Source organism: Neolamprologus brichardi, chromosome 11 (assembly GCF_056152115.1).
Source record: "Neolamprologus brichardi isolate AB-2024 chromosome 11, ASM5615211v1, whole genome shotgun sequence".
Classification (NCBI taxonomy): domain Eukaryota; kingdom Metazoa; phylum Chordata; class Actinopteri; order Cichliformes; family Cichlidae; genus Neolamprologus; species Neolamprologus brichardi.
The window spans coordinates 6715559-6728723 of NC_142114.1; the positions used below are offsets into that span (position 1 = coordinate 6715559).

A 13165-nucleotide genomic window follows, 5' to 3' on the forward strand; every position below is an offset into this window, starting at 1 on the left:
TAAATAACACCTGAATGTATAGTAAGTTCCACAGCAGATCCTCAGCCACACTGCAGTCTCTCTTATTGATCACATCAATTAGCATCCCAGCTCCAGCCCCCTTTTCTCACATTGTTCATACTCACAAATACTTGTATCTGTTTTAATCACCGGACGCAGGCAATGAGCAAGGAGCAGCTGTGTTTCGTAGGCTGGCTGCTTTGTTGCACTGGTGCGTTGGGAGTGGCAAAAACTGGAGTCCTGCACACATTGCTCCTCCCCGCACTGTGACTTATGTTGGGGTACGCCACTCCTGTTCTTGTGGGCCAGTCACTCTTGAGAGCACTCAGAGCACCTTCTCTCTCTCTCTGTTCCTCTCTCTCTTGATTTGCTGCAACCACTTTTCCTGCTTTAGATCAACATCCCTTCGTCAGAACCATCTCTCTCTTATTCTCAACGAGGCTCTAAAAATCAGCTCTAGAAGGTAAGAAACAAAACATTTCCTCACATGCATTTATTTTTTAAACCTTTGAACACAACAGGTATTTAGACATGATCAAAAGGGTTAATCAACACTGGCAAGTTAGTTTTACTGCACCGAGTGTGACGAGACACATTTGCTTCTATCCACTCCTCACCACCATAAGAACCTGTCCTTACAAGCAGGGGAGATAGCTCAAGTTATTTGACTCCCAGCGACACATGGCTGATTTTTTACTGAGTGGGTGTTAACAGAGTCGATATGACTTGTTGATTCACCTGGCTGAATTTCATGTAAACTGCAGAACCAGTTATATCACATTGAGTATTTTATAGATAGTGTAGTTTTGCAACTGCCAACTCAAAATCCTATAAGGACCATGCATTTCTATTCAGGTGATAGTAAAAAATAAATTCAAGTAACTGCACAATTAAGCTTTAGAAAAGGGAAAACTATTGACATATAAAATAAAATAGGTGCAAGTCAAGTGCAATGAATGCATTTAGTAAGTCTTTGTATTACAAACCCAAAAGGCGGTTCATTTACAATAACAAACTATAAGTAACTGTGCTGTTTGCCTAATCTTGTTGTTTCTCCACTGTGTGAAACTTTACTTCCAGCAAATCTGAGATGCACTGCAGTGTAAATATGTAATATGTCAAGCTTATTAATGCTACTAAAAATCACAAATAACAACTGAGCATGTAAAAAAAAAAAAAGGTGAGAAAGCAGTGGGAAAGAACTGAAACCAAAAATTTACTTTACAGGGAGGAAGTGTTTGTCTCAGTGCTACTAAAATCTCCCACAACCTTAAATACAGTTTAGTTTTTAAGCCCGGCTCATTGCGATGATATCCCGTAAAGCCAGAGATGAGTGAGCTCACATTACCAGTGGCTCAAAAGACTTATTGTTCCTTAACTGCAAATTAGCAGTATTATGCACTTACACGCATCATTGCTTTATAGAATTATTTGTTTTATATTCCATCCTCAGACAACAGTCACTCATGCCTCCTCATGTTTGTTTTCATTGTGAGCTGCTTGGAGTGTAAGAACTTGTACTGTGTTTGTCTTGGCAGGTTGATTGTATATAATCTCATGTAGTTACAGAAACATACCTTGTAGTGAATGCAACATAGACACAACAAAAACAGATTGGTTGCTATTTCTCTTCATGTGCTGGCACTTTACTTGCTTGGTGTTGGAAACAGCTCCGGGAAATGTTAAGCACACGGTTATAAAGAAGAGACATTCAAAAGTGAAAGTCTAGGACGTGTATTGCACACATGGCTTCGAAATGTCAAGCACCTTGCGGGCAACATGTATCACAAACATTAAACTCGCTTGTTGCCATATCAGCCAGTTGTGATCGCACCTTGTCGAGCACCTTTAGCCTGCTTGTTTCTACAGAAGTTGCTGTGGTAACTTAGGAGTTGTTTATAGATTAACAAACACTGGCGATGTCATTGTTGTTATTGCTTATAAAAGAGGAGTCAGATAGCCAATTTTATTCCTGGATTTATGAAGCTTAAATGGACAATAAACAGGAGAGACACAGAACTAGGGTTCCACCTAATCCGCAAAGTGGTTTTAGTCTGGTGAGGACAGATTTGACATGGCTGAGGGAGAATTACCTAACGGCTGTATACTGACAAATGGCTGCAATAACAGTGATGCAATCACACGTGAACTTAACATGAGCAGAATAGTGTGGCAGTTTCAGCAAATCTAAATAACACGATTATAATTGATTATTGATTGAATAACAAAGGGTATTCATATCAAATGGCATATTCATCTGTTAGTAAACTTCATGAATAAAAGGATGTTTTTGATTTTAATGAGTCCTCGCAAAGTGATGAATATAGATTGCTGATATATACTGCACAATGTTTATGAGAGTAGCTTTAAAGGTTTAAATTGTGCATAGCCCATCTATGCACACATGAAAAAAAAAAAGCTGCATTTCATGTTGCATGCCTGTGTGCGATGTGTAATCGTAGCCAAAAAACTGTTTTGTTTTTTTGCATTTTAGTACTTTATCCCTAAAAGAGTTCTTCTGATTGAACAACCTCCCTCTGATTTGGATTTGGTGAAGCATCCGTTTGGCTTGCGAGCACTTACTCATCTGTAGCAGTCCCGGTCACTGTTACGGCTCATCATGACTTTTTTAAAACATCTGCACATCTTCACCTTGAAAGATGCTTTTAGTGAGAACCACACATCTTCTTTAACCCTATTTCTTGCCAACAGGAAATGGCTTCCAAACACAAGATGGGCTACAAGTGTCGGATAGCAGGAGTGATGCTTCTCCTCTTGACCAGCATCGCTGCCCTCGTTGCTGTTGCTGTTATCCAGGACACTTGGAGGTTTTTAAAATACAGCAAAGAGGTGAGCACATACGCGCATCAGCGCAATACTCCAGGATGCAAATATAAATACGCATGCTGTTATAAAGACAACGCATAAAACTGCACCGTAGGATCAGAGACGGGGGATTCCTCATCGGTCTGCTTGCTGATGAGTGGCGGTTCTGATGAAACACGTTTAACTGTTAATGGCATTCAAACAAACAGGCATGTTGGCCGTATTGCTATTTACTCTTTTCCTTTTAATTAGAACTGAAAGCTTTTTGAAACAAGGGCTAAAAAAAGAGGAAAAACACTCACTGTGATGAGTTTGTTGCCGTTTTGCGTGTTTGTCAGTTTTCTTTTTGTGTATGTGTGTATGCTTTTTCTTGAGGAGTGTGCCAGTGGTTTTTCACTTTTGCAGTTCTCACACTTCTCTAATTTGAGACTTTCTTTTCTGCTAAGGATACCATTACCCCACTATATCTCCATAAAGAAAATAGGCTTTTACGGCTGTTATGCAACATCTTTCACACAGAGGCCTGATGAAAGTCACGGTGGCTACTCTCTGCTTGATAGACTGCAGGCTGATTGGAAAATGTTTGTGCAATAATATTTTTTTTCTTCCTTCTTCCTGTTAGTACGGCATAGTGATAGACGCTGGCTCATCTCGTTCCAATGTGTACCTGTATGAATGGCCAGGAGCGAAGGAGAACGAAACAGGAATAGTGACTGAGACATTAAACTGTAAAGTTGATGGTGAGTCACATATAACAAAGAGAGGGGGGGTTGCTGGCAAATTCTTTTTAGGCTTTTGCAAACAAAACAAACAACATAAAGAGTGTGTTTTAAATTGGAGACATTCTGGTTACTAGACACACACACGAGAATTTTAGCTTGGATTTGTGTCCTCAGGTAATGCCATCTCCGACATGAAGGTTATCCCCGAGATCGAAGAAAAGACAATGGCAGGATTTAGGAAATGCATGGACATCGTCACTAAAACCATTCCTCCAACAAAACACAACAGTACGCGCCTGTTTCTCGGAGCTACAGCTGGAATGAGACTCCTGCAGTAAGAAGCTTTTGATTACTTATATTATTATTGAAGTGTCAAAAGTGGTTTTTTTATATTAATTAATTTTAGGATTTTCTTGACCTTTCATGCACTGAAGAGTGAGCCGATGACTGAAGAACTGCAAGACATAATGAATACAAATACATATTTTGATCTGTGACTTTATGTGTGTGTGGTGTGAATTTTTAATGGGTATAATGTATGATTTTTAAAGATGAGAATATCAAGACAGAGATGCAGAAGTGTTCTTAAAGTGATGTATTTAATACTTTCAAATATGTGCTGTGGATTGAGTTTAACAACGTCCATTCAACTTCATTGGTGCTGAATTATGAATGCCGATTTTGCTGTGCAAGCATTCAAGAGACAAAAAGGGAGGTCTGCTTCACAGTAAAGCTTTGTGTCTTATATTGTCCCCCTTTTGCCTGATGGATCCCTCTGGATGCCTGGGGAAGCCCCAGCAATAAAAACACATTCAGACTAAAGAGCAGGACAAAACTCTGGGCCTGGGATCAAATATGGCTTTTGATACTTTCCAGCCCAAGGAAGGATGATGACAAAAGCAGACCTTCTACGTAGAAGTAGGGGACAGAGTATATTGTTGTTAAAGTATAACAAACATACAAAAAAAGGTTGATTAGTTTGCATGAAATGATTTACAGTCATGTGAAAAAGGAAATCCTCTTTAGCATCATTTAAAAAACAAAACATCTGTTCCAGACTCTAACATTATTTAAATAGATGAATACTCCTCATTGCTTCCAGGCACTGCGAATCAAACGCATCTGATTAACTGCTCATCAGCAAGTGTGAGCACATGGATAAAAGAAGATGTTTTGGCAGTTTATTGGTTTAGAGCATTTAGTTTTGTGTCAGCACGACGCCAAGCAGGAAAGACATCTTATTATAAAATCCACAGTACAGTGAGAATAATTATTCACAAGCGAGAAATTATTAAGACAGTCGCGAATCTTCTGAGCGGTGGACTTTCCAGCAAATGCACCCCAAACTCAGACCGTGCAACGCTCAGAGAAACAGCAGAAAGACAAAAACAAAACAACCAAAAATAAATAAAACCCACACATAAAACAGAGTTAATGACAGAAACATTAAAAAAAAAAATATGTGCACATCTTAATGTTTTTAACATGACATACTGATCTCATTTTAAAAAACAGAGCCAAGCCTTCTAGCCTAAGATCATGACTTCTGGCTTAGATGAGTTTAAACTAAAAAATAATAGCAAATAATAGCATCTAAAATAGCAAAGTGTATTTGGCAAAATCTTTACCTGCTTCATTAATGATAGTGAATCCATTTGTCAACGTCTGTTTCTAGTGTGATGTCTAATAGTTCTGTTTTCTGCTGTGCTGTTAAGAATGAAAGATGCACAGAGGGCCAATAACGTCCTGGTAAAACTCAGACAATACCTGAGTTCCCTCCCCTTCATGTTTCAAAATGCTTCAGTCATCACTGGGCAGGAAGAAGGGCTTTATGGCTGGATCACTGTCAACTACCTAATGGGAAACTTGGTAGAGGTATGACACAGCCTTCACCTGTCTGATCGATTGCCCAAAAAAACAAGATAATTGCAGCTTCATAAATCTGCTATTGTATGTTTCATCGTTTATTAATCTTCGTTGTTTTTGCAGAAAAACGTGTGGAACGCATACGTACGGCCGCAGGGAGCAAAGACTGTCGGCTCCATGGATCTTGGAGGAGCATCAACACAGATTGCCTTTGCGGTACAGGATGATCTCAAGGGAGCCGACTACTTGCGTGTCAAACTGTATGGTTACCCTTACAATGTCTACACACACAGTTTCCTCTGCTATGGCAAAAATGAAGCTGGGAAGTTGGTTCTGGAGAAAGTAGTGCAGGTGAATGACTTTTTCCTCTGTTTCTTTTACGAGTATGCACAGAAAAAAAATTGTGTCTTTCACTGAACTCTCATATTCCCAAGGTACTATAAGAGTGGTGGTTCTTTCCTTAGGTTGTTATGCGTTACTGTGCTATCGTTTAAGTGCAGTGGGAACGTCTGGCTCTTTGCACACATGTGCACTGCGAAATCCATTAATGGCCAATTTGTGGAATGATTAGTGAACGCTGCTGTCCCTGAGCTGCTAACAGCCAAAGGATCCAGGGATGCATTATGTCATTAAGAATATTGATCGAACCGTGATTGTCGTCAAGCTAGTCTGGGAGAAATGCATCGTTTCTGGTAATTCATAGCTTCATTCTTGAAACTAATAGTGATTCTACAAGAAATATGCTGAAAGTGCATCAGAGTGATGGTATGACAGCTTAACCTTATAGTTTCTGTTTACTTCAGACTTTGTATGTGGTGTTGTATAGTTTAAAGAAATAAGTGTGGAGATAATGTGCCTGTAAAGGCATAACGAATATCCATCCATTCATTTTTTTCCCTCTTATCCAATTCAGGATTGGGGTCTTTTTTTGTCCTATTTATTTATAGATTTTTCCTTCGTCTTAAAAAATCGTCATCTTTTGACATTTTTTATTTTTTTATTTTCCAGCAATCATCTAACCCCAAAAACATAACAAACCCCTGCTATCCTAAAGGTTTCAATACTACCAGAAAGGCATCATCAATTTTTGAGTCACAGTGTACAAAGAAACCGCAAAACTACGACCCCAATCAAGAGCTGACCTTCTTTGGTGGTGGCGACTCAGACAGCTGTGGGAAAGTAGTGAAATCCATATTTGATTTCAAGACCTGCTCCTCGTCTCAGTGTTCCTTCAACGGGGTGGAGCAGCCACCAGTCACCGGAGATTTCCTGGTAACACGCAGTGCAAATATAACACATGAAAGCAAATAGATCACGATGCAAAACAACCTAGTGTGTGTTTCTGCTGGTCCGACCAGGCATACGCTGGATTCTTCTATACTGCCGTGGCTCTGCAGTTGAATGGCACATCAAACATTAATCACTTCAACACCTCAGTTAGGAACTTCTGCCACAAAAACTGGGCAACGGTAAGTTTTAATACAGGTAGAAAATTGAGAAATTAAGGTGAGGAAGAACAGAAATCATGTTTAGGAAGGAGAGAATGACAGAATTAATATGAAGGTAATTACGTAAAATACGCTGTCATTTTCATTCATCAAGATTAGAACAGAAGGCACAACAGAAAGTAAACTACTCACCAGCTCTGACAATGCTGTGCACCCACATTTTCTTCTTATTGCTCGTGTGTCCACATTTTTTTACTAGTAATATACACTGACTGGACACTCTATTAGGTACACCTTTAATGAGTTGCACCCCCTTCAACCTTCAAAACTGTGGCATTTAAAGGAGGATCAATTGGTACTAAGGGGCCCAAAATATGCCAAGAAAATATCCTCAACACCACGTTGAACCATTAATACAAAGCAGCACGCTTTCAGGCTTTTTACACCAAAGTCTGGCCCTATCATCTGAATGTCACAGCAGAAATCTAGGGTCATTAGACCAGGCAACATTTTTCCGCTCTTCTCTTGACCTTTAGTGAGCCTGTGCTTTTGTATACTCTAGTTGTCTGGCACCCAGCAACCATGCCACAAGTGGTTATTTGAGTTACTGTTCCCTTTCCTCTAAGCAGTCTGGCCATTCTCAGATGACCTCTGAAATCAACAAGGCATTTTTCCCCAGAGAAATACCACTCACTCAATCCCAGTAGGTCTGCAGTTTATAAAAAACTCAGAGCACCCTCTCTCGGCACCAACACCAACGGCATGTTTGAAATCATCTCCCCGACCCTCGATTTTGTTGCGAGTGTCTGCCACATCAGTTTTTAAAAACATGATCAGTTAGGTAACAAAGGCACTGTCAGGCCAAGAAAGTGATTTAGAGAGACATGCTTGTGCTAACCACAGCTGTAGAGTGCAGCTGTGCAAAAGAAACAAAGTTACTTCAGGATAAAAGAAATGAAATAAACTGCACTCCGTCTTTGTTACACAATATTTTCATGATCTTGATTAAATAATCGTTATCATTTCTCACTGAAATGGGATTAAACTGAAATTAATACAATTAGCTTGTGTCATTGCAATCACAGGCTAAACTCTGATCTTTGTTTAACCTTCTTTCAGCTGAACGCACAAAAGAACGTCAAATACATCGAGACCCACTGTTACGCAGGTCATTACGTCTTTACTCTGCTGGCAGATGGATACAAATTCGACACTGACACCTGGAAAAACATTAACTTTCTACAACAGGTTGGTTAAACAGCAGCAAATAAGACACAAATAGTATTCTTTTTATTTGTAAGTTCCACTACTGCCTTCTATGAGGACATTACAATCCTCCCATTGTTCAAAGTTTATGGATGGCTTGTGCTCTAATTCTTCTTGAAATATAACTGTAAGATGTACTAATTTGGTGAGAGTTGTTTTGGAAAGCTGTTGACAGTTGATACATGTTCAAATACAGGAAGCCATTTAACTGCCTTTGGCAGTCGTATGTGAATGAGGCCACCCACTTGAAACTGTTGTTGATGTCGTAGGAATAGTCTGCAGTGAAAAAGCTAAAGAGCGGAAGGCATGCCATCAATTTGTCACAAAGAAACTCCCTCAGCAGAAGGGGATTCCTGGTCTTTGACACTCGGTATATTACTCATGATTCACAAAGGACGAACGATTACAGCCAATGTTTCCACACTGCAAAGAGCGTTCGGCCTTTTGCACTCAAGACAAGACTTTAACAGCTGGCAATTCTCCCAATTTCCAACAAAAGCGTTAGTGTGCAGTTTGGGATGTCTGCTGCTTGATGGGTTCTTTCAAGACTTTGTGTTACGAGAGAGCCTGTTCTTCTTCGGGTGCTATGACTCATCTTTTGCTCTACAGCTGTAATTATACAATTTCATGATTTTCATTCCGCTGACATGCAAGGTTGTGTACTGGTGTTGGAAGCATGTGGTTTTAACAAATATAAAACATGCAAATTACTTGTTTTCTTTCTTTTCCTGTAGGTAAAGAAAACTAATATAGGCTGGAGTTTGGGCTACATGCTGAGTATGTCCAACATGATTCCTTCCGAAGTGAAGAAAATCCCTCCTTTGTCAAACCCCGTCTTTGCCGGCCTCATCTTTCTATTTTCGGCGCTAACAATTATGACTGCTGTCTTAGTTTTCATCATCTTCATTCGCACCTGCTACTGAGAGCGTAGGTTACAGAGGGAATCACTGGCTATTGAAAGGCCTGGGAACTGCTGTAATTCTGCAAGAGGTTCGGAGAATCCTACAGTTGCATGTGCCAAGATGCCTGGACTGGATGTTAACAATCAAATGTGTTATTATTCAGGTTGAGACATGAACTAGCTTTTAGTTAAAAAAAACAAAACAAAACTGAAGAGCCTCAAAATCAATGCAGTACGTTGTACTGGCATCTTTGAGGGTTTTAGCTTCAGATAAAATATGTAAAAGCAGCTTTAAAAAGCATTAGACCACTCTTCATTCTCTACCTCAGGGAATCTTACAAAAATTAATGTACTTTTTTTTAATTTAGTTGACTGTGCTCAACAAAATAGTGATAGTGTTTGTCTAAATGGCACACAAATATAAGAGCATCCATCAGTCTCCATGTGCTTGCTGTGCAAATCCCAAAATGAGTCAAACGCCCGCTTTAGACCAGAGCATGAGTTACTGTTTCTTTCCCTGCATTTTACATGTTATAGCACTGAAAATGGTAGCAAATTGTTGTACTGTAGCTTTAATGTATTGTTTAATATTGTGTATGGTCTTGCCAAACTTTAAGCGCACAACAATGGGTTTTTTGAATTAACATTTCCCTAATAAATTATGCCATCGTCTCATTATTTTCATATTAGTTTAAAATTATTTACATACAACCTACTTAACTAATTTTGGTCATCACAGAAAGTCATTCAGTGCTACAGCAGTTCTACGTGCTTCTCTTGTTTTAACTAAATGCATCATAGTCGTATATTGCTGCGGTGAGTTATAAAAGGCTTGCATTCTGAGCAAAGCATTGTTGGATAGTTGTACACAAGTGGTTCATTCAGTTGTATAAATGGAGCAGTTTGGGAAAAGAAAAATTAAGCCCTGTTAGCAATGACAATCCATTAGTGTGAAGCACATGGATGGATGGATGGATGGATGGACTTGAAGCAGAGACACTGTTTTTACATCCTGCTGATTCAGCTGGTAGATGAAACTGGCAACTGTTACAAAGTAATATTTTGGTACTTTCCTCGTTATTTATTATTTCTTTATAAAGAAAAAATGACGAATAAAAATAAAGATTTCATGACAGTAATTTGTTCACAGGGACAGCAAGTATGATGTATGACTAAACTGCATGAATAAAACTGTCTCTTGACATTTTGTTGTCATTGCGCTGGAGAAAATGATGCATGATTGTCATTTGATGCAGACTGCTTGCACTGTTTCTGCTTTGGCAATAATGAGCTCTCTTGTCAGTACTGTATGTAATAAACTTCTCAACTAACTGCATCTTTTTGGAGCTGTAGTTTCATAATCTCGCTTGGTGAAACTAAACGCTTAAACGTTTTTAATCCTTTACAGCAGTTAAAACCATTTTGCGTGTGTGAACTTACCTTGGTCACTTACTAAAATTGCACACGTGCACACCAATGGACTTTCAGTCCTTTCCTTCTACAGGAAACAATAGCGCACTCCAGTGGTAGTGTGTTGTTCCTGCAGAATATCCAGGACGAGTACGGATTTGACTTCATTTTTGTTATTTTTTATTGAAAGTTTCGACTAAAAAGAAAAAAAAAACAAAGAAACAAACAAAAAGACACATCTGAAGCTACAGGAATATCCACTGGTTCTACAGACACTCTCAAAAATCACAATTTTAAAGACATGGGAGGCATGAGACCAAGCAAATAAAAAAAATAGCTAAGTTACTTCTGTTGCATCTTCTTGTACACACCTGTACAAAAAAAAAGATCTTATAAATATTACTTTTGATTTTGAGTTCTCTACTCTCTTTCACTCCCTACCCCTGTTTATTTTAGAGCTTTCTATCCATTTGATTTTGGTTAAACCAATTTTGTTTTCTCCTATGTCCATTTGTTTCCTGTGTCCCTCCTTAGCTTCCTTTCATTGGTGGAAAGTCAAGGCGTGAGTCTTCGAGGGTGTGACCTCAGAACCAGTGCGAGCCAGTTAAAGTTCATCTTAAGTTTTCTTCTGTTCTCGACCGATATTCTCTAGGCACAATAATGCACGTTTGTGTTTCTTTCATCTTTATTCTGCTTAAAATGATCAATTACAGTCACTCTGGAGGTGCAAATATTCCACGGAGACCCAACATAAGACAACCTCAATCCCCAATACTGAAAAGTGTTTAGCAGCTCACACATAATCATCAAAAAGAGAAAAAAACCCCCAAAAAGTAAAGGCAACATAAAAGTAATTCTCCTCATTTTTTAAGGAGAATATATATAAGCTGAAATCATTTCGTTCAACAGGAATGCCCTTTCCTCTCACAGAGATCATCGACCTGCTCATATTTTCAGTGGCTTGTGTTTGGCAAGAACGAGACAAAACAGTGAGTTGGACTTAGATTATGCAAAACAATTAAATCTGTCATATTTTGGGAAGCATTCATCGCGAGCTATGCCATCTCGGCGTTGTTATGCAAGGTCAGTCGATGAGGCCTCGGCAGGATGTCGTTGGGTGTCTAAAAAAAGTAGCTTTTTCACCAGGATACCACAGGGTTTTAGATGCGGTGGTAGTTTGATCACATGACGCACAAAACATTTCGTCCGATTGAGGCAAATGTGCTAAAGGACCAACTGCATGCTCTCATTCACTGATCATTTTACGCAGCAACAGCTTGACAAAAACCAAAAAGCAGATTCAAAGTGGAAAAAATTAAGAAAAAGCAACAGGAAGATCTCTTTACAACTTAGTTTCTTCATCTTTGGTATAAAATATGCCACCCGCGGGCTGTATTTTTGTTCAACAGTTAAGAAAGACTCAAGAAACTGTCAACAGTTTTACTAAAACTATTGCTTTTTGCACATTTAAAAATCCTAGCTTTTTTTTCTCTGCTTTTTCTCAAAGTCAGAAATGTTCCTTTTTCTTTTTGCAATGAGACAAGCAAGCAGGCAAAGGAAAAACTTTTAAAAGCACCGCAATGAAAAAAATAAAAATACAAAAAAAGTGGTGGAGAAACTGAATTTCTTTCCCATGATTGAACTAAACTGCATTTCCAGGAAGCGGTGGGCTGACCGCTCCCACAAGTTGTAAAAGGATTTTTTTCCCTAGTCAACCAACATCACCTGCACTGTACCACATAATTTAAAATCACCTTCATACAAATACAACCTTTTGTCTTATACAGATAGCTTTGTAGATTTCATTTCTGAGGCTCTCATAAACTCAAAGAACCCTTTAAAAAAATCATTCAACAACTCAGTCCTTTTTTTTTAAATAATTCAACACTTGGAAACTTTTTCCCCAAAGTTTGAGAAAATTAAGGCAATAAAGATTTACGAAAACACTAATATTCTAGAAAACTACTCAAATAATAAAAAGAATGAAAATAATGTAGCTTAATATCAAAGGAAGACAGCCCGTTTTTGTTCAAGACTTGGCTTCCTTCTATTTTCAATAAAAAAGTCTGAAAATCTACCTGCACATTCAAATGTTCATTTTTTTCTGTACAGTTGGTTGACTTTAGATTTCTCTTTACGTCCCCTTATCTGTTTTTTTCCTTTGGAGGCAAAGTCCAGTCTCATGGTGAAAAATGAAAACTCAAAGTTGGAGACCGCCATTGATTTCATTGTCTTTGAGTTTAGCAAACCATCATTTGCTTTTTCTTCTGTCTTTTTCTTAGTTCAACCAGGTAAGAAAGATATTTTTTTTTCTTCGTTTTGTCTTTTATTTGGTGCCCGTGCACAGTGGAAGCATTCTCCCGTCAGTGATGTCCATGTCATCTCTGATTTTGTTTTTTGTTTTGTCCCGTTTCCTTTTGATACTCTGCGTCTCCAGCGCCTTCGTGCAGTCCTCCTAAAGGCAATGCAGCAATGATTCCTACCAATCCTGTTATCTAAAAGAGACAGAAAAGTCAGTGAGCGAGGACGTGACTGAGGGAACCATGAACAATGTTACCGTTTTTTTTTTTGTACAATCACTATGTGTAAAGGAAACCACCCGTCGGTATCTAGGAGGCAGAAAAACAAGATAAACACCAGGAAAAAGATAAAAAGCCAGAAGGAGAATTTTGCAAACAAAGGTTGCCATGCATCTGTGACCAAAACAGAAAAAGCGCGGCATAATC

General features: G+C 38.7%; 2 protein-coding genes across 2 annotated transcripts in view; one reads left to right on the top strand and one right to left on the bottom strand.

Moving 5' to 3' along the window:
• Positions 1-308: 308 nt before the first annotated feature.
• Positions 309-9237, top strand: entpd3 (ectonucleoside triphosphate diphosphohydrolase 3). The gene is made up of 10 exons (XM_006804386.3): positions 309-463; positions 2713-2850; positions 3449-3566; positions 3723-3882; positions 5264-5423; positions 5538-5765; positions 6423-6686; positions 6773-6883; positions 7982-8110; positions 8863-9237. Exons 2-10 carry the CDS (start codon positions 2716-2718, stop codon positions 9049-9051), a joined length of 1494 nt encoding a protein of 497 aa, XP_006804449.1. The 5' UTR covers positions 309-463; positions 2713-2715; the 3' UTR covers positions 9052-9237.
• Positions 9238-10634: 1397 nt separating this feature from the next.
• The window catches only part of rbms3 (RNA binding motif, single stranded interacting protein), a 129939-nt gene continuing 127408 nt past the window's right edge, over positions 10635-13165 (bottom strand). Inside the window, exon 14 of the mRNA XM_087848039.1 lies at positions 10635-12934. Within this exon, the coding sequence (XP_087704165.1) occupies positions 12931-12934 (4 nt within the window). The 3' untranslated portion in view covers positions 10635-12930. The remainder of the gene's footprint in view (positions 12935-13165) is intronic.

Excerpts from the sequence above, each read along its gene's own strand:
- entpd3 (XM_006804386.3), top strand. The coding sequence starts at position 2,716 with ATGGCTTCCAAACACAAGATGGGCTACAAGTGTCGGATAGCAGGAGTG. Across the intron at positions 3,883-5,263 it reads GCTGGAATGAGACTCCTGCA|AATGAAAGATGCACAGAGGG; the intron begins GTAAGAAGCTTT and ends TGTGCTGTTAAG. Across the intron at positions 5,766-6,422 it reads TTCTGGAGAAAGTAGTGCAG|CAATCATCTAACCCCAAAAA; the intron begins GTGAATGACTTT and ends TTTATTTTCCAG.